Consider the following 24,617-nt stretch of genomic DNA (forward strand, 5'->3'; position numbering starts at 1 on the left):
TTAGTTGTCCCTCTGTTCCATAATGAAGTATGTGCACTAGAGAGTAGTGCTGCCCTTATATGCCCTCGAGCCAAACCAGATGGATTTTGATCCACTACGGTCTTAGGGTTGCAATTCTCCATAAGAGGAGACTAGTGTATTGCAGAATTTTTCGTTTGCCAGCGTAACCACCTCCTGGTTATTGGTGTTTGTGTCGGAGTCGGACACAAATCACAATCAATTCGTGTTTGTGGTCCGCTTTCTTTATAAACCCCGATCCGGAGGGGCGAGTCCAGCCCGTGTACGTCTCACGCCACACGCCAGCCACCGCCGTCCTCCCTCCCCATCCGCCGAGACGCGCGACGCCGGCCGCCGCCATTTTCGAGCAGCGCGACGCCAAGAAGATGCCTGGCTATCACCGAGCCGCGGCGCGCGACGAACTCCGCTCGAAGACGATGGAGTTGGCTCCGGCCGAGCTCTTCGCCTCTGATCCGCGCCAGGTGCTCAAGAAGAAGCTCTCCGCCCCTGATCCGTGCCAGGTGCTGAGGAAGAGGCTCGGCGAGGAGATGGAGGCTCTCCGCGGCATCCTCAGGAAGGCCGAGCTCGTGGTACGCAATAATGTCGACAAGGGCTACGCGGCACGCCGCCGCCGCAAGGACGGGCATTTCTTGGCCGCAGAAGCCCGATCAGAAGCCATGGTGGTCGACCGTACTCCATGTGCCAAGAGAAGGAAGGCGACGCCACCCGTGGAGAACATCGAGCCCCCCCGGATATCGAAGGCCGATCCGATTCCATGTGCCAAGAAAAGGAGGATGATGCCACCCGTAGAGATCATCGAGCCCCGGATATCTCAGGACGAGATCTTCAGCTTGGTTACTCGACTGTCGTCACTCTCGTCGAACATGCCGGCGCGCATCGTTGAGTTCCTGAACAAGGAGTGCACCAGTTACACAGATCAAAAGGCTGGCGAGATAGAGATCGATCTGGAATCCATGACGCGCCCCGCCATGTTCGAGCTGCAAAAGTTGCTAGACGAGTTTGCTGAACAGAAAGGGGAGTCGATGAACGTCTGCAGATCCACTAGTCGCTCATCGCCCCGTAAACTAGAGGAAGGCGAGATCATCGAGGAAGGCGAGTTCATCGAGGAGGATTGTGGTGCCACTGCCACCACGGCTATATGCGGCGGCGATGCTTCCCCTGTTGTGGCACAGAAGGGCCTTTGTTCACCGCCACCGCCACGAATACTCGAAGATGGAGAGATGACAGAGGAAGAGGGCGCCAGCGCCATATGCGGCGACGATGCCCTTGTTGGGACCGTTGAGACTGCAAAAAGCCCAAGCAACAGCAGCTCGTCTGGATCCTCCAGCAGCAGCGATGGTTCTGGATCTTCTTGCAGCGATTCATCAGATTCCGACAGCAGCGACTCTAACTCCGACGATGAATGCGTGACAAGCAATGTGGCTCCTGTCGTTCTTCCCATTCCCAAGGCCGACGACGCATCTGCCATAGCAATGCCAGCCAAGGGCATTTGCTCACCGCCACGAATCCTCGAAGACAGAGAGATGACAGAGGAGGAGATCGACATATGCGGCGATGCCGGTCCTATTGCCATCGAGAAGTTTGTTGAAATAGCAAAAAGCAGTTCGTCTGGATCTTCCACCAGCGGCGGCAGTTCATCTGGATCTTCATGCAGCGATTCATCAGATTCCGACAGCAGCGACTCTGGCTCCGACGACGAGTGTGTGACAAGCAATCCAGCTCCTGAAGTTCTTCCCAAGACCGACGCCTCTCCCATGGCAATGCCACACAAGATTCTCAGTGCTATAACTGAAGAGGAGTTTGCTGAAACCAGGAACAGCCGAAGAAGCAACAATTCATTACTTGAAGATGGCGAGATAGAAGAGGAGCAGGTGGCTGCAAAGAAGTCTGCTGAAACCGTGAACAGTACAGTATCCACCAATGGCCAATGCCTCAGAAGCAGCCTGCCTCCTGCCGTCCATATCGAGCCACCGAAGCCTCAGCCGGCTGCACAAGGCACTGTTCGTCATTTAATTGCCAAGGGTTTTGAGAAGAAGCGCGAGAGGGCTGCGGCTGCAAAAGGCACCATTGGTCATTTCTATGCCAAGGATTTTGAGAAGAAGCGCGAGAGGCAGAGAGCCTACGAAAAGCTGGAAGAGATGGAGAGGAACGCGAAGGCGAAGCCCATCTTCGACTGCATACACCCGGGACACTTGAAGCAGCTAGGGATCACCACCCCGGTGGAGTACGCCGTCACCTCTGAGCGGCGTCTTCCTGCTCGCCGTGGCTGCCCGGTGCAGAGTCTACTTGGGCTCTTCTTGAAAGCAGGGTAGCAGTAGCACTAGCACACCACGGAGATGGAAAAGGAGCCACTAGATACTCCAAGATCTATTGGAAACTTATTACAGTAGGTTCAAATCATACATGATGAATGTATTAGTGTTTATGTAATCCGGCTGTACTTTCTGATGTACTCGTGATGTTGTAATTTGTATGCTGTTGAGTGTTGAGCCCTACCAAAGCTTATCGAGCATGAACAGTCTAGTGAACCTGATGTATGTAAAGAATATTGCCTTGAAACCAGTTGTCATTGCGCCATTGTGTTATACTTGTACCTCTCTTATATGCTGAGAAAGCTGTATATGACTAGCTATGTTTGCAGTCTAAGCATGAAAATATTCATATATTCTGAAGGGAAACTGTCCGCAGCATTGCAATACAAAATATATGTTCCTAGACCCAGATGTACCCACGTATAATGCTACTGCATTTGGAGCAAAGCCAATTTCGTAGACAGAGATATACGATCTACTCGTACACACTTGGTCCAAGTCGGGCATTAGGCAACGGGTACAAACCCGCTGGGTTTTGCCATCCCAAACCTATGCCTACGAAAATAAAATCTGCCCGTTAAAAAACTCATGACCCATTGCTAGCTCTCATTACATACTAAAATGACTCGCATGCGCTCAACCTAGCATGCATATTTTACTTGCTAGGTCAATATCGACCAAATAGGCTCCAAAAGGGAAGTCTACAAATATTTTTGCATAACTATAGGTGATATTCCTATAATCGTCCTTGCCTATAATTTTTGAATTTATTTGTTATCAAGCCATGTACAAATATTTCTAAAATCATGATAGATATCAGTATATCATGACAGTATCTGTTGAATGTACGACCCACTTGACTTACGAAAAAATAGTATTGCTATATGTCAAAAGAATGACTTTGTGGCCTCCATTTACCGAATTTGTGGCCACTGGATCCACGGCCAGACCATCTCATCGGATCTGCATCGTCGCCATGGACACCGAGGAAGCTGCGGCTGGTAGCAGCGGGGACAAGTTCATGTCCACAACTGACAATGGGCTTGGTGGTAGGGGTAGGGGAGCAACCATTGCTAGAGTACGTAGCCGCATCCCCGCCGCCGGCAACAGTGTCGTGCCCTGAGTGACGATGGTATCCTTCCTTGGTACCCACCGTCATTGCCCCCTGGTTGTGGTAGCCGCCATAGCCTTGGTAGCCGCCGCTGTTGCCCAGGTTAGGGAAGGGCAGGGATAAGGTGGGGGTGGTTTCCACCACAAGTTGTGATTATTTTGTATTTTTCAAAAAGTTATAAATAATTTTTTTGAATAATTTAATAATATTTGTAAATAATTTGACTTTTATTTCTTTAATGTCTAGAATCCATAAAAATAATTTAGTTTTTTTTACAAAAATATGGCATATATTTATGTTATTCGCAAATTATATCACATTGTCCAGTAAATTACACTCAAGAATTAATTGTAAATATAACTATAAGACTGTGTAACTGCATGGAAAATTTGGTTGACAGAAGGACCTAGACATTTGAATATCACATGTACCATCCACATATATAAACATGTTCTTCCACATTAATGTGTTGACACTCACCTATAGACTATAGTAATAAATAGAAAACAATTAAATATAGCCGATAGCGCCTTCTCCACAGTACACCTTTACCACGCTCTGTTGCTTTAGACTCTCCAACAGGGAGACTCAAACTCAAAATTGTGTCCCAAATAATGCTTTGGCTATCAAAGACATCCTCCAACAGGTGACCCAAACGCATCACCCATTTTGCCTAAGTCCAAAGGATACGCAAAAAAGTGTTGCCTCTTTCCTCACTACGCAAATCTTTGGTGGTGGTTCACTCACCTTCCACCTTACATGACTCCGCCTCCTACCCGCACACGCCTTCGTGCCGCTGAGGTGGCCCACTTGCTACGGCGTGAGTGGAAGCGCTGGTGCCGGCTGCGACTTGGAGATGCACCCTCCGCCACCATAGGTTGGAGATGTGCTAGAGCCGCGGTGCCCTCCACCAGCCATCGAGGCCATGCCTGTGCTGGAGCCGTCGTAGGAGCCTATGCCTGCCCGAGAGAACATGCACATCGCCGTGTTTGTCTTCTCCGTCATCCGCTGCGGAGGGATGAGGACCGGGAAGGAGGCGCACGGGACCTCGGCGGTGTCCTTGGCTGCGTAGTTATCCTCCACGTCGGGATGCGTATCGCCACAGCGGTAGGCGAGGTAGACAGCTCGGTGGCGTCCTCCACCGCACGTTCGTCCTCGGCTTTGGGGCGGAGCCCTGCTTTTGCGTCGCTGTTGGAGAGGGATAAGTTATAGGTGAGTGACCCTTTTCTATGCGTAACCAAAACCGGAAATACGTGCTATGTTTAGGACTTTAGGTCTTCCTTGTTGGAGACTTACGCGCCTTTGGTGGTCTTAGCCATGACACTCTTGAAGCACCTGACCAAATCTAGTAGGTTGCGGTGCGACGACCCTCCCTCTTGCATTTCCCTCTATCCTTGACCGCCAGCTCACGGGACCCTTGCTTCCTCCCTTCTGCTTCCTCCCTACCCCAACATGCTCCTCATGGCCTCCTCCACCATGTTCCATTAGACCACAATCTCCTTTTCCACCTTTTGGAACAACAATGGCTCCATGATTTCGACATTGACACCGATGCCTAGCACCTCCATGGCCATCTTCTAGTTCAAGAACGGATCCATGAAGTGAGGCCACATCACCATCGGCCGCCCCATGGCGATGGCCTCCATCTTCGAGTTCCACCAGCAGTGCGTCACGAATCCACCCACCTTAGCGTGGGACAGGATCAGCACCTGCAGCGTCCAACTAGTGTTGATGTCGGCATCTGTGTCAGTGGTGTTCCCTCTCGCTGCTAGTGTTGTGGCACGCTGGTGGTAGAGCGACACCGGTCCGACGGTCGAGACTTTCATCCCCCTAGCCACCGTGTAGCCGACGACGTACTCTGGCTCCATCTCCTCGAGGGTGTTCACGATGACGCCATTGGCCATGGCCCACGCACGCTCAATGTAGTCCGCGAACTCCTCCCATCGTGGGATTGGCATCCCCGAGAAAAAGCACGGGGCCAACACTCTCGTTACCAGGATCCTTTTCTCCAGACCCGACACGACGACTGGCTCGTTATCATGCGTGACACCTCGGCCCATGCGGCTCGACGTACTCTAGCTCCATCGCCTTGAGGGTGTTGTGCAGGAGCTCGTCCCATGTTCACCAAGCCAAAGTCCTTGCTGACACCGGCACCAAGCGTGCTCTCGAACTTATCAAAAGTGAGCAAAAATAGCGGTCCCTACAAAAAAAAGAGAAAAAAATAGCCGGCTATAGTGGTGCTATAGCTGGTGGACAGACTTGCCACTAAGCTATTTGTATTTTTTTCGCTATCACAACTTTCACCGCTATTATGTGCTATAGCGCTGCTAAGTTGCATTTGTTATGACAACTTTCTCCGCTATTACGGTGACTCTCAAAACTTCATCTTAGACTAGATTATTATTTATTATTTGCAACTAATTTGGTATTTTGGACAATTAAGTTTTTATGAACTATATTGTAATGTCATATTGGTATCTAGTAATGTTACCTAGACTTATGGAAACACATTTTTATTCATTGAAATTCATATTTACCATATCTTTTTCATCAATTACTCATGTTTTTCATGTATTTTTTTATAAAAAACGCTATCTGTCATAACACCGTTATAGCACCGCTATAGTTACACAGCTGCTGAAAAAAAGTTACCGCCATTTACAATAGCCCGCTCTTTTAAACTTTGAAGTAGCTGAATCTGCCAGCCATTCAGCAGTGTTTTTCTCTCACAATAAATCAACCAACAGTACTTTCTATCATAGCTTATCAGCCAAACGAACATGGGTAGCCGGGCAGCAGTGGTAGCGGTAGGCAGAAGCAACAGGAGGGAGGAGGAGACTAAGAGCTCCGCTCAAAGGGGAGTGTGACCTTGATTAGTTGCAGCCAACGTGCTATACCACAATTAGCAAGAGGAAATCGAGTTTAGCAGGGCAGGCTCAGGTTAAAAAAAGAGATCAGAGCGTAGGGGGGCCGAGGGATGTGGAACTCAAGCTTTGGTGGAGAGTAGGTGTCACCTTGAGGACGACAATGCCCCACAGCCAGTTAGAGGATTATGGTAGTGGGGGTGCCAGACAGCGGGGTGCAGCGGATTGCCACAATGCCTCGCGCACATGGACCAGTGACCACCATACCACATTGGACGAAAGCGGCAAGTGAGTTTTTGGATGTGTAGATCAAACACTTCCCACTCTGTTACAACTTGTAAGTGTACACAACTTTGTGGCTTTTAGATTGTGGGTTATGGTAGGTGGGATAGAAAAATAAAAAGTGCTAAAAATCTGATCCCATGTTTGGTTTAAGGGAAAGGAATATGGGAAAGAAAAAAAAATAAGTTGTTTCAATCCCACCAATCCCATCCCACCATGAAGGGTAGGTTGTGGCCATGATAGAAGCTCAGAGTGTCGGCACTGACTCATGGCCCTCACCTCCTATGCTACTGCCTTCGTCGTGGCATGCGTCCTCCTGGCGCTCGCTGCCTCCACCATGAGGGCGGGCTCGCACTCCCCTACCCCGGTGCTCGTGGTGAACTGTGTCTCCAAGGCCGCCAGCCTCATCGACTGCGTCCACCAGGGGAGCACCAAATGTTGGTTGGCGGTTGTCTGCTAGATTGAGAAAGGCTGCAGATTGCGAACCTGTTGGATAGAGAAAGGCGGAACACACCATTGTCGTCGATGGGGACGAGGGCATGGAGAACGGCCCCACTTGCGTTGCCGTTGTAGTAGGAGCTGCAGCCGCCTCCACTGCCCATGATGCAAGAGGCCGAGCCACCCTCACCACGTGTGCTGCCAAAGCCCTAGCCAACATCGCCGCATGCATTGGTGGAGTAGCAACCGCCTGAACCAGTGTACAGTCTTGTCGTCGACACTACCGGAGCAACGGTAGGATTGCCACTCCACAGCAGCCCCACTGTACGCCAAGCAGGGGGCAGAAGTTGACAGCAGGGATGAGCAAAATGAAAGGGACGACGAGATGATTGGGATCACAAGCGAGGAGGTGTTACTTTTTTTGCCCCACAACTTTTCGCTGACCCAAACCATATGGATAACCAAACTTGGGTATAGGTACAAAACATCACATCCCTAACCCATACCCACTCTTTCTTACACAACTATATTTCCCTATCCCTATCCCAACCCCATCTAAACACCACCTATGTGTGTATCGTCCACAGTAATAAGATCAGGCTGCAGTGCAAGAATGACCAAGGAGTGTTTTGCTAGTTTCATTTATCCACTAACTCTTTAGATAACTTTGTTTTAAAAGCGCTTAACATGGTTGCATATGTGTGTGTTTGGGTTCGCGTTTTCTGTGGTGGTGTCCAAAACAAGAGAAGAATCATGCCAAATGTCGTGCGACACGAGCAATTCTTTTCACTGCACATGGCATCCGTGCCGTGAAAATGAAGTGAAAGCTGTGTTTCCTGTGCCACAGTGGGATGTTCACAGTACACATACCGCACCATGTGGTTCGTAGACAGCGTCTCAAACACACCCTATGTCATGTAGAAGCGAAGTGCCTGCCTATGTAGGATCATGTGAGAGACAATCCAAGCGTCGCGGCTTCATGAAGTGCTGTAAACGCCTGATCTGGTTTGTGCTAAACTCCACGCTGCCAAAAAAACAGCCTAAGAACCCATAAACGTCTAGTATTGTACAAGCCCTAAACAACCCAAAATGAACTCTAAGGGATAGGAGGGCTAGTAGTCTTGCGATTTTTTTTACCGAAGTAGTAGTCTTGCGATTGTGGGTAGAGATAGAAAGATATATGCATCTAAAAGATACCAATACCAGATAGCAATAGGTGCTAGTCCGGCAAGATAAAAACAATGACCATGTCCCACACTATGTAACCACATGGCAATTTGCTTATGCAAGAATATATCATGATGCCAGTGGGTAGCACCATATGGGTAGCTAGCGAAGTGCTTCACGTTTGTTCCTTGTTGATTCTAGCAAGCAAAGTGGCCCATCCAAAAGATTTAGTAGATTCGCTAAATGCGACATGAAATCCACATCTAAAAATTTAGTAGTGAAAATTGATTTGCTAAATGCAACAAGAAATCCACATCTAAAAGTTTAGTAGTGAAAACCGACTCGCTAAGTGCGATAAGGAATCCATGTCTAAATGTTTAGTTGTGAAAAACAATTTGTTAAATGTGACACTGACCACCACACCATGTGCCTCATGCACACGGACCACCACACCACACCACACTGGATGAAAACAACTGCAGGTTTTTGGGTGCGTGGATCAAACACTTCCACTTGCCACGCTGTTACAACTTACAAGTGACACTTGACACAATTTTCCTTATATGTATCGTCCTGAGTAATAAGATCCCGCTGTGGTACTAGAATGTGCTTTGCTTGTTTCATTTATCAACTAACTTTGTAGATAATTTCATTTTAAAGACGCTTAACATGGTTGCGTCTGTTATTTGCAGTGAAGTGCCTACCTACGTAGGATCATGTGTGAGATGGTCTAGTCGCTATTTCACCAAGTCACATCCTTCCATAGGGTCTAGTGTTTTGTCCAGAACCAAATCATTCCCAGGTTATTATTTTCGCTTACTGAAAGTAATTTAGTAGCAGCATTCTTATTAGGTTGAGATTTGAGACTCTTGCTTGCTTGTGGCGATGATGTAGAACTTTTGCATGGATACTCCTTTCATGTCAGCGATAGTGAGAGATCTCAGAAGTGTTCATGGAAAGCCGAAGTAGACTGACAATATACGTAGGACCACGTCTCGATGAAAACCGAATCAATAACTGTTGGATCACCTCTTTTCCTATAAGGAGTCTGAATTCCACTTTCCTCGTCCTGCAAAGCATTGCGCAAGGACTCAAGAAGTTCATAGTTGTCATGCATCTTGTAGGCTTCGTACTTGCCAACATTTAATCATACACTTCTCAAGAGTTTATCTGGGTTCAACATGCCTCCTGCACAGCAGCGCTTGCCTCCGCAAAAATCCATATGTGCTAGGAGGGATCGAGGTGGATTGGATACAACCAAATAAGCACTAAGAGATTACGACCTGATTCCACCATAATACTTATTAAACTCTTGTGTGTGACATCCACACCACACCACACCACACCAGATGAAAATGGCAACAGGTTTTTGGGTGTGTCGGTCAAACACTTCCACTTTTGATACACTATTACAACTTAGAATTACAAGTGACACTTGACACACACTGAGCTTATGTATCATCAACATCGGGCTTTAGTGCCAGAATGAGCGAGGAGTGTTCTACTAGTTTCGTTTGTCAACTATTAGTTTCATTTTCTTACTCCTGTTTTAGTTAATTGTATGATTTAAACTTAGGAGATGGTAGATTGATTGATACAAGTAGGCAAGAAACAATGGGAACATATCCTAGTACTTGTAGGAAATAGAGTATTTTAATTGTTTTCTCTTTTATTTTGCTAATAAAAGAGATTAGTTTGCTTTAGGAATGTGGTCAAAGACTTCTGCTCACTTCACTGTTAAAACGATGGTCATTCCATTGGACAAGCTAAAAGTTAGGGTTGTCATTCTTGAACGAGCAAGAATTGTTCTTGTAATAATCGAGTTTTCTTATGTCACGGCTTGCGGTTTTATATGTTCTTCATATAAGGGCATGTACAATGCATATTGCTCTTACAGAGCTATTTAAGGAGAGAAAAACTACTACATCATTAAGCGCCTCTAAGAGAACCTAATATATAATGATAATTTTGTTTAAAGATGTGCTTAATATGACTGCATTTGTTCCTTTCATGCGGCGGTGAATCTAACATATGATAATTTAGTAGTGAAAACTGACTCGCTAAATGCGACAAAAGTTCCACATCAAAAGTTTAGTAGTGAAAACTGGTTCGCTAAACGCAACAAGAAATCCACATTTATGTTCATACTCAGGGAAGTCTAAGAACACGTTTAGTTTGTCTAGGCACGTTGGATCATGTGCTGGCAAGATCTGGCTTGTTTCATTGATGTAGGCAAGCTTCTCATTTTCTATGTTGGTTAGGCGAGCACTACCCCAGTTCTTCATAACACCGTCAGTTAAAAATCCCCCATCAATGCCGGATTTTGAACCGGCAATACACAACCGGCAGTGATGGGGGGCTCATATCACTGTCGGTTCAGAACACGGCCAATGATGAGGATCCAAGAATGCTGACGCAAGGTCCCACCCTGTCAGTCGAGATAAGGCTAGGCGAGACAAGATCAAGAACAAAACGCATTGGCTCTAAGTATTCGACGAGAATTTTAGGAACCAAAGACATTCTGTCCCAACAACATTAATCAAACTCAATGGTAGTAAAGTGTATTTCTAGGGCCGCCTACAGATAATGGGTCTGCCAAGGTGTACACGTAATATTCCTAGTACATGACAATTGTGACAAGCAAATTTTGGTAAGAAAAAAAAGCTTAACTTGTGTGGCTATAATTTACTTTTTTCCACATGCCCAATCAAACTTCACAAACCATAGGTTGTATCGCTTTTGTTAGTCTAAGTCAAAGTATGACATCTATTCTATTTTTTCTGAACCGAGTAAACTCATTTGCATTCGTGAATAAGAATACAAATGTCTGCACAAACATAAGTAAGGAGCCTAGAGGCAGAAACCGGACTCTAAATGCAATTCTAACTCTTGACTCGGGATTTTACTATAACAACAGACAAGGGAGACTAGGACAACTACCAAAGTTAGCATGACATTGGAAACCATCTAATGCTAGTTTAGTTGCATTTCTATCCACCAAAATCCATATGTGCTGGGAGGGGTTGGGGGCATTGGATACCGCCAAACAAGCACTAAGAGATTACAATCTGATTCCGCCACAATACTTATTAAACTCTTGTGTGTGACATCCACAACCACATATGTTCTAGTTTTTTTCATGTCTTACTTGGGTGATCTATAAGACCTAAAAAATAAACAAAATGGCTATTGCGAATAAATTCTAGGATAAATTTTGTACGAAATGACATTTTGGGATCTCTTACATGACAAAAATAGATGGCGATGGTAAGATAGAGGACCAGGGGCCATGTGGGAGAGGCGATGAGAAATAATGTTGTCTTAATTTGTTGATATTGTGCCAAGCAATGAGTTTTCTTTTGATGTTGCATTGGACAGATCCAGAGCGCATTTAGTCCGTAGCCTCACCTTGCCGCACCGCACGGCATGCGCCATATTTTTGGCAACCGTTTGGTTGCTTGCGGTAGTTGCAGCATGCTGCACCGCATGCACAAAACTCCTGTGTATTTTGACGCCATGAGCTGCCGAAAGTCGAGCAAACGAATTCATCGCCGTATTTTTGGCGCGGGTGTTGCCCATGCGTGTCAGTGGCAACCAACCATGCACCTAATACGTGCTCGGAAGTGTTGAACCCAAACAAACTATTTATATTTACTATGTTGCAATCAGAACTCTATCCTTTTTTGATTCGCTTTCAGGAGAAAAAAAATTCTTATTCGATATGGCCATGTCGGTGATATTTGATTTGTTGTTCATACACTTGCAAGTCGTAAGCGTCCGCATTAGGTGCGCATATGCCACCCCTGTGTGACTTCCACTCAATGACTCGTGAGCTAGCTTACCTTTTTCCTTTCGGGGGGCCCTTTCCTTTTCCTGACTAGGAGGATAGATAGTAGTGGCCCGGTTAGAGAGGAGAGGAGAGGACCACGGGATAGCTAGGCAGCGCAACGTCATGTTTCAGTGCTTGATCCTTCAAAATCTATCCAATTGATAGTATCCTTGTCTACCACATCGAGCCCGTCTAGTCTTTGCTCTACATAGGTATCAAGTGGGCACTCTAATCACCACCCTACATGCGGCTGTTGGATCCATCCTAAATAAGAAAAAACACGAGATCCAAACTAAACGCTTTCAAACCGCAATCTTTCTAACGCATCCATAGGCATACAAATCGAACGAGCACGGGTTCAAGAAAACTAACCCTTTTGGAATTCATTTGAATTGAAGCACCCTCAGCGAAAAACCTAGGCACTGCGCGTTCATCCTGGTGGGGGGACTTCATCTTCTGGTCGTGGACTCGTGGGGTTGCTACAGATCCTTAGCCCCCCATAGAGGACGACGACAGAGGCTAGAGGTGTCAGCGGCGATGGACACTTGAGTGGACGACGATGCGGCGGGAACTAGAGTGGATTGCGGCGCGACGGGTACACGAGTGGAGTGGACGCATATCGTGGGAGTGGGATTGGGAAAACTAACACTTGCTATAAACCCTAACCGTCAGGTCCAGGTCGGTCTAGATCAGGCCATTCCAAATGTGGCTCAGGGGCACTGGATGTTAATAGCGAAATGTTCTCTCTTTTCAACCAGTGAAAATGAATAAAATAAGAGGTGCGATGTCCCGCAACGTGTCGGTGCCTGCAGGACGCCGCGGGTTGGCGACGGTATAGTGCGCTTGTGCCCAACGAGTGGCGGCATCCTGTCCGGCCGCTCGAGCGCAAACCACGAACGGAGGGACCCAATCACCCCCGTCGTTTTCGCTACAAGGCGTGGCCGTGGGGATGTGTGTGGTGTGGCTGGCCTCGTACGTTGTCATCGTGTGAAACGGGTCCCGCGATGGCATGCCGCTACTCGGCTGCTGCTCGCGTCGTCTTTTCACAGCGGCTGCCGGGTTCCAGCAACTTTTCGCCTAAGGGGTCGTTCGTTTCGCTGGGAATGACTCCATGGAAGGATTCGTGGCCGGAACTGTTAGCTAATTTAGGGCCTGTTCGGTTAGCCATTTGTGGCTTAGAACGGTTCGGAATATTTTTAGTCCAGTACAAAATATTAAATAATTCTAAGCTCGGAACAGAGGCCATTCCAGCCCATAAACGAACCGACCCTTATAGTATAAGCTTTAACTTTCTGGAAGGAATCCCAACCTCATTTTGCTCTAATCGAACGAGGCCTAAGGCATGATTTAGTCACAAAATTTTTTTAAAATCTGTCAAGATTTTTCGTTACATCGAATCATATGACGTATTGCATAGAGTATTTAATATAGATACAAAATAACTAAATATATAATTTATGTGTAATTTGCGAGATGAATCTTTTAAATCTAATTAGCCTATTATTCAAAAATAATTATTAAATATAAAAAAATGTATGATAACCAAACCTAAAATTTTTGACCGAGCAATGCCCAAAGCAGCCGGTCCTCCTCTCCTCGGCAATTTTCTATGGCGCCTCGGCGGCCCCGCCTGTGAGGCTACGCCAGCGCGGCCCCCCTATCATGCCATTTTGAGAGCTCCGCCCGCAATTCAATAATGGCCGCCTGCGACAGCCACGGAGGGTAGCGCCAGACGCCCGTCGCCCCGGTTCTAGCGGAGTAGTCCCCGCGACCGGCGGCCAAAAAACATTATTCTGCACGCGACGAAAGCGCCTTCTTCCGCCGCACATCACGAGCTCGCTCCCTTAGGAACGGATGCCGTACACATGCGAGCAGAGCTCCAACATGCTAGGCGAGACCCCGTGCGCCGGCTCTTCGCTCCGTCTGCTGCCCGGCGCTGTCGTGGCGTGTTTTGAGTGGATTGTGTGTGTGTGTGTTATACTATCCTTTTTTGAGGGGATACATTGTTACTGTCTTGCAGTTCCAGTTTTGTATGCATGACTGCAATTTGTTTTCGGCCGTTGTACACGTGCGATCATCATACCAGGCCGTTTGATGGGCCTCCTAAGTGCATCCATCTCATGCTCTAGGGCCCTGGAACCCAACGAGTATTTTACTATCATCCTTCCCTTCAGCGAGATTTGGAAGATGAGCCTGAGCACCTTCGGTTGCCTAATGGCCATTCTCTTGATAACTGGCATAGGAGCCTGGTTAACATCACAAAAATTTGGAAAGGATTGAACCTACTGAGAATCGGTGGACCAAAAAAAGATTAAAGTAATCTTCTTAATAAAATCAATAATTGGGATGCACTAGCAATTGACCTCTAGTGAATGGGCTGATAGATATAATTTGGAAAAGCAATTGGAAGTATTTACATAAAGAAGAAATTTAGACACTTCTAAACTATAGTCGGCCACTATGCACAACTGTGTCCGTCTTCAACCTCGCGTGCTCCTCCTCCCTCCCCCTTCTTCCTCCTTGCCTAGTGGTCGTGCTCCTCCTCACCCTTGCCCCCGCCCCGCGTAGGGATTGGCTGGAGCACCGGGGACGTGGGGCGCCTTTCCCATTGCTAGAGCTCGCCCTAGCCGCAACGCGCCCGCCCCGACTTGGTTCGACTGCCAACACTTTCGTCAGACCCCTAACCGTCCTCCAGTCGTCCCCACCACCTGACATGGCTTCCTCCCTAAAACTTCCCTTTCTAAGCCCGCTAGAGTTGGGGAAGATGAGAGGAAGAGCTCGCTGGAACCCTAGCTGGGAGATCCAGGAGGAGGACATACCTTGCACGGATCCACCATGTGTGGGGGTATAAACCCCTATACCCTTACGGCTAGACTTGGGCCAGGAGGCTTGGCCCATTACGAGACAAGCCCGAGGCTTGATCCGACTGCCTGGAGTTTCGCGCAAGGAAACAAGACGTGAAGATCAAGCAGGATTCTAGTCGGTTAGAATAGGAATTGATATCGAACTATCTATGGCAATTGTAACCAACTAGGATTAGTTTCCAGATCTGTAACCCTGCCCTCCGGACTATATAAGGAGGGGCAAGGGACCCCCCTTAGGACACATTATTCTCTCAATACAATCCAATACAATCAGACGTAGGACGTAGGTATTACGCCCACACGGCGGCCGAACCTGGATAAAAAACTTGTCTGTGTCTTGCGTCACCATCAAGTTCGTAGCTTGCGCACCGTCTACCGATAAACTACTACCGTGGGCATACCCCAAGGTAGACTGCCGACCAGCTTTCGTCAATAGTGGCGTGTCAGGTAGGGGGTGTGCGTACAGCTCTCTCGGCGAACAAGATGGTCATCGTTCCAGCTTCCGCGGCCGTGCCTGAAGGCCTCACGTTCACCGTCGGCCAGATCACGTGGACGACTCATGGCGGCGGTCTCACGACCACGGCTGCGGAAGAAACCCAGATCCGATCTGGGACGACGGCGGCGTCGACTCCGACCACGCTGACACCGAGCACCCGACCACCGCTCCCTCGTTACAAGGGAAAGAAGGTCGACGGCTCGGACCTTTTTCGAGCCCTTGATCGCGCCGATCTCAAGCTCCTCGAAGCTTCCCGACTAGTAGATGGGATATCGCGCCAATCTGATCAAGTCGCGCCAACGGACTCTTTCGACTTCTGCCGGCCAACTCGTGTCATCACACACGAACGGCTGGGGACGTCTCTGACAATAACTTCCACCCCCTCAGGGCGGTTCGTTGAACTCAAGGCAGACCCAGATCAAAGTTCTCCTTACGGGCTAAACAACTCAGCCGCTTACTACTCACGGCACATCCAATCCCTTTTTAACAGGGCGGGTTGGTTGCCAAAACGGAGCAGTCGACCAGCTCGTCACCATGTCAACATGGTGACGATCTGAGAACTACCAAACGACCATGCTTCCAGCACAAACTCCAGCACCAGATCTGTTCCCACCGAGGTTATAAACTCTGAGGGCGAAGATTACGACCTGGAATTACCACCGTACCCTCCGGGTTTCTCTCGCTTCCCGGTCTTTCCGCCCTGGCGGGGAGATCTCGTCTTCAATGTCAGCAACGACGAACCGGTCGTCGATGGAGAGACAGACGAGCAGAGGCAGCTCCGCGAACAGCGTAATGCCGACCGTGCTCGGCGACGCGCGGACGAGGAATGACAGCTCCCACCGCATAACCTCAGTGACGCTTTCGACATAGTCGGAGATCAGCAAGTCTACAAAACGCCAAGCACTAACCTAGCTGTTGCTATGGCAAACCTAGACCGACTCCCTGACACTCCCGAGTGCTAGGGTGTCCGATCCAGCGTACGCGCACATCTGATCGCCGCGATGGGACAGACAACCACCTTACTCAAAAGAGTCCAAGCTATCTCCTACACAGAGGTCTCCTCCGAGCAGACTCATCGCAGCTGGACCTCACCACAACCCAGCGAGCACCACCGTAGCCGCTCCCCCAATAATCGCCGGAAGGATTCACGGCGTGGCAACGGTGGTCGGGACGTCGGCAGCTACCACGGGCAGAATCGTGGGCGTGGTCAGGAAGTAAACCAGGACAGGGATCTACGATACAACATCCCTCCCAAGGACACCCGGGACCGCATCAACAGGCGCGCCACGGAAAGAGCGGTGCATGAAAACCTGCGGCGCATTGAGTACGATGCCACGCACCGTCCCCCAGGCCTGAGACAGTTTTCCTCACACCTTCGCCAGGTCATGTGGCCCCGCAACTTCAAGCTCGAGAAACTCAAAAAGTACGACGCCAAGGAAAACCCAGAGAACTGGATCACTCTCTATGAGATCGCAGTCTGGTCAGCAGCAGGAGATGAGCACGTCATGGCCAACTACTTCCCAGTCGTCCTCGACCAGGCTGGTCATCAGTGGCTCCTGGGCCTGCCCGAGGACTCTTTCGACTCCTGGAAAGAACTGCGCCAAGCGTTTATCGACAATTTCATCGCTACCTGCGAGCAGCTCGGGAACAAATACGACCTCGAGAGAATAAGGGATAGGAAAAACGAGCCTCTGCGCGATTACATCTGACGATTCTCGGATATGCGTCTTAAAATCCCGAAAATTTCTCACGACGAGGCCATATCGGCTTTCATCAAAGGGCTACGTTTCCACGAAGCATTGAGGAACAAGCTACTGCGCAAAAGGCCGACCACGATGGCTGAACTCCTTGCCACGGCCAAAAATTACGCCGACGCTGATGATGCAGAAAAGCTCATCCGGGACGATGCGAGAGGTCCCGACCAGCCTCCTCGACGGGACGACAGTCGTGGTTGTTTTGACAACAGGAACCATCATCGCCCCGACAACCGCGACCACAGAGAAGGTTGGGATAGGCGGCGTGACAATCGTGATGACTTCAGGGGCAAGCGCCCTTGCGACCACGACCACGAGGTGAATACGGTCAAACGCCCCAACGGGCGACGGGACTACCAGGAAGATTACAACAAGACGTTGAAGGGACCATGCCAACTCCACCCCAAGTCTAATCACACGATGGAAGAATGTCGTGTCCTCAAAAGCATCTACACGCGGCGGGCTGCTCAAGACGATCCCGCCAAGAAGAACGGGAAACAAGACGGGCGCGATCATGAAGACAAAGACGAGGACCATGACAGGGACCCACGACACCAGTATGTCAATCCCACCGACGTGGTCCACTCTATCTTCGGAGGCAAAGTTTTCATCGAGTCTAAGCGAGAAAGAAAGCTCCTAAAGAGAGCCTGCCTCAACGTGGACAGCACAGATGGTCTGATCGCTGATACGAAATTTCCTCCCTGGTCGCATAGGGAAATCTCCTTCAGCAGGAAGGATCAGTGGGCCGCCATCCCGGAGCCAGGACGTTTCCCTCTAATCCTGAATTCTTGCATCAACAGCATCAGATTCGAGCGCGTGCTCGTCGACGGGGGAAGCTCCATTAACATCCTCTTTCGCAACAGCTTGCCTGCTCTCAAGATAACCCCGACACAGCTAAAGCGTTACGACGCTCAATTCTGGGGAGTCCTGCCAGGTCAAAGCTCAGTACCCCTCGGACAGATAACACTGTCTGTCCAGTTCGGAACGTCCGACCACTTTCGAACAGAGTTCATCAACTTTGTGGTCGCCGACTTTGATGGAACTTGCCATGCAATACTGGGCCGACCATCGCTGACAAAGTTCATGGCAGTTCCACACTACTCATACGTGGTCCTCAAAATGCCTACAGAGAAGGGCATCCTAACTGTTAGGGGCAATGTCTACACCGCATACACTTGCGAGGAGGAAAGCTTCAAGATCACCGAAGCAATTGATCTTTCAATCTGCATGGCAGAAACAGTAGCCCAAGCTGCACAGGTCCCACTCGACCAGCTCCGACTACCCGAGCAGGAGACTGCGAGGAAGAATTCAAAGTCCAAAGAGCACAAGGAAGTACAGCTGGTCGACGGCAGCCCCAAGAAGACGGCCCTCATCGGGGCCAACCTGGACCCTAAATAGGAAGGCGCGCTCGTCAGGTTTCTAAGGGACAACGTGAGCGTTTTCGCATGGAAACCCGCAGACATGCCCGGCGTCCCACGAAACCTGATCGAGCACTCCTTAAACGTCTCGAAGACCGCAAGACCCATCAAGCAAAAGTTGCGACGATTTGCTCGTGACAAAAAGGAGGCTATTAGGACAGAAATAACACGGCTTCTAGAAGCCGGATTTATTAAAGAAGTGTATCATCCCGATTGGCTCGCCAATCCGGTTCTTGTACGCAAAAAGAATAATGAATGGAGAATGTGTGTTGATTACACCGATCTCAATAAGCACTGTCCTAAAGATCCTTTTGGTCTCCCTCGCATCGACGAGGTGGTCGACTCAACAGCCGGATGCGAACTCCTCTTCTTTCTAGACTGCTACTCTGGTTATCACCAGATCTCACTAAAGGAAGACGACCAGATCAAAACATATTTTATCACTCCTTTCGATGCGTATTGCTACACGACCATGTCCTTCGGTCTTAAAAATGCTGGAGCCACTTACCAACGGGCTATTCAGCAGTGCCTCCACGACGAGATTCGTGATGACCTCATCGAGGCTTATGTAGACGACGTCGTCGTCAAAACAAGGGAAGCAAGCACTCTAATCGACAACCTAGACCGAACTTTTAAGGCACTAAATAAATACAAGTGGAAGCTTAACCCCAAAAAGTGCATCTTTGGGGTCCCCTCCGGTCTACTACTCGGCAACGTCGTCAGCCGCGACGGCATACGACCGAATCCCTCAAAAGTAAAAGCAGTGCTCGACATGAGACCACCTAAAAATGTCAAGGATATCCAGAAGCTCACCGGATGTATGGCTGCTCTCAGCCGTTTCATCTCTAGACTGGAAGAAAAAGGCCTCCCCTTCTTCAAACTCTTAAAGGCATCGGAAAAATTCTCCTGGACAGAGGAAGCTGACGCTACGTTCACCCAGCTCAAGACTTTCCTCACCTCACCGCCTGTTCTCACAGCACCTCGGCCCAATGAAGACCAACTCCTTTACATCGTAGCAACTGATAGAGTTGTCTCCACGGCAATTGTGGTCGAGCGAGACGAGCCAGGCCACGTATACAAAGTCCAAAGACCAGTCTACTTCATAAGCGAAGTCTTAAATGAGTCCAATACCAGGTACCCTCAGATACAGAAGCTCATCTACGCTATCTTAATAACGTCAAGAAAGCTAAAGCATTACTTCGACGGTCATCGGGTCCTCGTAACCACCAGTTTTCCTCTGGGGGACATTTTGCGCAACAAGGACGCCAACGGTAGAATTGTAAAATGGGCAATGGAACTATGCCCATTCTCCCTGGATTTCCAGAGCCGCACCACCGTCAAGTCTCAGGCCCTGGTCAATTTCATTGCAGAGTGGACGGACCTCAATCAGCCCTCCGTCTCCGACACCTCCGACCACTGGTCGATGTTCTTCGACGGTTCCTTAAGCATCAACGGCGCCGGCGCCGGGATACTCTTCGTGTCCCCTAACAAGGACAAACTATGCTACGTCCTTAGGATCCTCTTTCCGGCATCAAACAACGTCGCTGAATACGAAGCATGCCTACATGGCATACGACTAGCCGTCGAACTGGGAGTCAAACACCTCTATGTCCACGGCGACTCTGCCTTAGTCATCAACCAGCTCAACAAGGAATGGGACACAACCCATGAGAAGATGGACCTCTACTGCAAAGAAATCCGCAAATGGGAATCCAATTTCTACGGCATAGAATACATCCACGTGGTTCGGGACAGGAACCAGGCAGCGGATGCGTTGTCAAAGTTAGGATCATCTCGGGCCCAGATTCCGTAGGGCGTTTTTGTTCAGGACATCCACGCGCCAAGTGTGGGCATAGACTCGATCGACAAGCAATCCAACGAGGCAATGCTCATAGACGACACCACTCCGGCGACCAGCAGCCGTGATTGGCGCACCCCCTTCATCAGGTATATATCTGATGGATTGGGATTTCAAGACAGAACAGAGAACGAGCGCCTCATTCGACGGTCCAAAAATTACATACTGGCGGATGGCAAACTTATGCGAAAGAACGCAAATTCCAAAGTATTGCTCAAGTGCATATCCCAAGATGACAGCATCAAGCTCCTAGATGACATACACGCCGGATCCTGTGGCAACCACGCCACCTCCAGAACACTCGTCGGGAAGGCTTTCCGAGCAGGCTTTTACTGGCCAACTGCGGTCGCCGACGCCGAGAAACTGGTCCGACATTGCGAAGGATGCCAGTTCTTTGCCAAGAGGACTCACGTGCCTGCTCACGAGATTCAAACTATCCCATCATCCAGGCCTTTCGCCTGTTGGGGCCTGGACATGATCGAGCCATTTAAGCCGGCCCCCGGTAACTTCAAGTTCGTCTTCATGTTAATCGACAAATTCTCGAAGTGGATCGAGTACATGCCACTGGTCAAAGCAACCTCCGAGAAGGCTGTGGAATTCCTCAACCAAATCATACACAGATATGGGGTTCCCAACAGCATAATCACCGACCTGGGCACTCAGTTCACTGGCACTACATTTTGGGACTTCTGCGATGACAGGGGCATAGTCATAAAGTATGTATCAGTAGCTCACCCATGGGCCAACGGTCAAGTAGAGCGAGCAAATGGAATGATTATCGATGCTTTGAAGAAAAGGCTGTACACAGAAAACGACAGAGCACCGGGACGTTGGACGAAAGAGTTACCGGCCGTGGTCTGGGGCCTCCGAACACAGGCTAGTCGCAACACGGGCGTGTCACCCTACTTCATGGTTTACGGCACCGAGGCAATGCTTCCGTCGGATGTAACTTTTGTATCTCCAAGAGTCGAAAACTTCGACCAGCCTTCGGCTGACATCGCCAGGGAGCTTGAAATCAACTGCATGGAAGAAAAGCGCCTACTCTCGTGCCTTCGAACAGCAAAATATCTCGAAGCCATTAGGAGGTATCACAACAGGAACGTCAAAGACCGTTCCTTCATGGTCGGTGATCTTGTGCTCAAGTGGAAAACAAGCCAAGAGGGAACGCACAAGTTATCCACACCATGGGAAGGACCCTTTGTGGTCGCAGAAGTCACGCGCCCTACATCTTACATACTGGCGTACCCAGACGGAACACGTCTACCTAACTCTTGGCACATAAACAACCTGCGGCGTTTTTACCCATAAGTTCTAGTACATTTTATTTGTAAATCTCTTATGATCAGCAATAATAAATTTTCTCTTTCTTCCTATGTACTTCTTTTATATGCAGAGCCTTCGACAAAGTGCAACAACCACCTTTAGGACGAAAGTCCTTAAGAGTTATTAACCCAACTCAGTGATACATCACTCAGACAATATTACAGCGCTCAAAACCATGGTCATGATAAATCAAACTTTATTACAAACTTTATGTACAGAGTTTACAATAAACACACCTCTGGGCGGTTCCTAGTCTATTTTTACAGACTACTCTATAGGCCTACTGCTCGGGCTGATCACCCGCTCGGCCTTGCTGCCCGGTCGAAGGGGTCGGGGCCACCGGCGCCTGGCTGGTCGAGACCGCAGGCGTCGACCGCCCATCTCCGGCAATGGAAGCTCCCGATAACTCCCTGGCCGATCTATCTGACCCGGGCTGGTCGGGGGGAGTTGCCGTCCCACAGAGGTTGATGTCGCCGATCACCGTCGACAATAGGTCAAGTAGACCAGCACGAAGGTTGTCTGCCTCTTGCGGACCAACCTCCTTGGGGTACCCTCTCTCCAGTCGGGATAGGTCGACCAGGGGATAGTGGGTGCGCACCATGCTAAGGACGTGCGCACCAGCGAATTCCCCAGCGTCCTTGACGAACTGCTGGAGCCAGTCCCACGCCCGTTGCGCCTTCTCGACTGTCGTCAGCTTCGGCGCGCGAGGCTGGTCTTCAGGGAGCTCGGGGCCACTCCTTTCCAAAGCTTGATGCAATTGGCCTTCCAGGAGTCCCGGTCCTTAATCAGCTCGTCAAAGTGCTTCTTGGTATTCACTTTGAGCACTACAAACCAAGCAGGAGGTCAGTTTGCAAATAAGAAAAGGAACGTTGAGCAATCAAAGAAAAAAGGGGTAGCACGGTTCTCACCAAACAACTCCCGATTCCTGTTGCTTAGCTCCTCGCCAGCTCGGCGCCCGGTCTCCAGCGCCCCGGCAAGCTCCTGGTCGAGCCGCTCCTTCTCTTGCCGGAGGTGTGCAACCTCCTCCTCCAAGTCTGCAGGGGCAATTTTTGGTCAATAAAAATGACTACACAGTTATATACAACTGCTCGGAACACATGACTAACCTTTTCTCTCCCGATCCTTGTCAGCTAATCGCCGATTGAGGTCGAGCAGGCGCTCTTCCTGAGCACCCATCTCGGCCGTCTTCTCCTCGGCCTCCGACCGAAGCCGGTCCAACTCCGCGGACAGGGCCTTGTTCTCAGCCACGATGCCCTCAATCTGGTCGAAGCACCTTTTCCGGTACTTCGCCATTTTCATTGCGCCCTACAAGAAGAATACATACTGAATCCAGAAACAATGCATATAAACTTTGAGCAGTGCAAAAGACCACTTACCTTAACTTCGTCCACAAGCCGCTTCGCTGCGCGCTCCACCCTCGCGGCCTCCTCCGTCTCCGCGAGCTCCTCATGACCAATGAAGTGGTCCCCACGTTGGCGCCACACGTACACGTGTTGGCGGCCGTCTTGGGGACGACCTTGGATCTCCTCCACTTCATCGTCGAAGGCCGTCCGGGCTTCCTCGCCCTCCGCACTCCCCCCGGCCGTGGTCGCAGGCATCACTGGACCCTGATCCAGGAAAGGGGAGCCTACTGGTGAAGAGGCGCCTGCTCGGGGCGGGGTTGGGACTCTCCCTTCTTCAGCTGGCGGGGGGGTTGGAGCTCTACCTTCCTCCTCCACAGCATTGCTTGGGGGAGGCGTCCTCGCAGCCTCTCCGTCCCTTGTAGGGGTGCCCGCTCTGGCCCTTGCCGGGGCCGGATGCTCCTCGGCACTTTCAGCCGCGGTCGTCGTCGCGGGCTGCTCCTTGGCATGCTCCTGGGTGGTCTGTGGCACGGCGTCTCCAACGACAGCCACGGGCTCAGCCGTCCTCTGGCCAGCAATGTGGTCAGGGTCGACGTCCGATGCCGCGCTAACAAAAATGTGACATTTAACCAATGTCAAAAGCAGCAATAACAAAAATAGGATGAAGCGTAAAAGTGAGATTGAGCAACTTACAGATCGGAACGCCTGTGCGTTGCTGTGAAGAACCTTCTCCTCGTCCTACCAGCCGCCGCCGCTGCCCCTGTCTCTCCAACACACGTCGGCTCGGCGTGTGGGCCAGGCGGGTCGCTGGTCATCCGACCAGCAGTGGCTGGCACAACGTCCAGACGACTACGCGGCCTTCGAACCAAATATGGCGTCGCCTCCTCCTCCTCGTCGTCGTCGGTGATCCTGACGAGCCAACGACGTTTCGGCGTCTGGCTGCTCTCTGCCGGCAGTGCCTCCGCAGGGGGCGGATCCACTGCCAGTGGCCTTTTCCCTGCTACCTTGTCCTCGGTGGTCGGGGCGGGATGGTTCTGCTCCTCCTCGCGGCTGGTGTATTGATGACACCGAGCAGCGTCGTCCTCTGGCAGGTCCACCCTCGCAGGATTCTCCATACCAGGTGCCAGTGACACATACACTGCGCACCGGTCAACATCTCCAATCTGCAGTAGAACCATCGACAAGTCATAAACTAGGCAGACGAGTACTCAAAAAGCAATACCAGTCAATAACACTATTTGTTTACCTTTGGAGCTGGTCGCCCCAGCTTGAAGGCATGCACCCGATCACTGCTTCGAATGAGGTTGTCATCCGTAAAGTTGAACAACTCGTTCATCAGCTGTTGCACCTCCGTCTTCTCCAGACCATCGGGGCTCATCCTGGTCGGGTCCTGGCTCCCCGCGTACTCGTACGCCGAGTGTACCCTCCTCTGACAGGGCATCACCCGACGTACAATAAAGTTCCCGACCACCCCTGGCCCGTCTAAACGGGACCAGTCGATCAGCTTCATCAGGTCTGCAACCTGACCGGAGAAGTCTGGGCG

General features: G+C 50.0%; 2 protein-coding genes across 2 annotated transcripts; one reads left to right on the plus strand and one right to left on the minus strand.

Annotated features, from left to right (window-relative positions):
- Window positions 30-2,595, plus strand: LOC8077351 (homeotic protein female sterile). Its single transcript, XM_002436642.2, has one exon. It carries the CDS (start codon window positions 384-386, stop codon window positions 2,328-2,330), a length of 1,947 nt encoding a protein of 648 aa, XP_002436687.2. The 5' UTR covers window positions 30-383; the 3' UTR covers window positions 2,331-2,595.
- LOC110431068 (predicted GPI-anchored protein 58) lies at window positions 19,940-24,189 on the minus strand. The gene is made up of 3 exons (XM_021449760.1): window positions 23,768-24,189; window positions 23,251-23,681; window positions 19,940-20,037 (listed from the first exon to the last, which is right to left on the minus strand). Exons 1-3 carry the CDS (start codon window positions 24,187-24,189, stop codon window positions 19,940-19,942), a joined length of 951 nt encoding a protein of 316 aa, XP_021305435.1.

The sequence above is a fragment of the Sorghum bicolor genome, chromosome 10 (genome assembly GCF_000003195.3).
Source record: "Sorghum bicolor cultivar BTx623 chromosome 10, Sorghum_bicolor_NCBIv3, whole genome shotgun sequence".
NCBI lineage: Eukaryota > Viridiplantae > Streptophyta > Magnoliopsida > Poales > Poaceae > Sorghum > Sorghum bicolor.

What these genes read in the sequence shown, in the direction of transcription:
- LOC8077351 (XM_002436642.2), top strand. Translation starts at nt 384, where the DNA reads ATGCCTGGCTATCACCGAGCCGCGGCGCGCGACGAACTCCGCTCGAAG.
- LOC110431068 (XM_021449760.1), bottom strand. Translation starts at nt 24,189, where the DNA reads ATGGAGAATCCTGCGAGGGTGGACCTGCCAGAGGACGACGCTGCTCGG. An exon ending in ACGCACAGGCGTTCCGATCT is followed by an intron (nt 23,682 to 23,767) that starts GTAAGTTGCTCA and finishes CATTTTTGTTAG; the next exon opens with CGCGGCATCGGACGTCGACC. An exon ending in TGAAGTGGAGGAGATCCAAG is followed by an intron (nt 20,038 to 23,250) that starts GTCGTCCCCAAG and finishes TGTCCTTGTTAG; the next exon opens with GGGACACGAAGAGTATCCCG.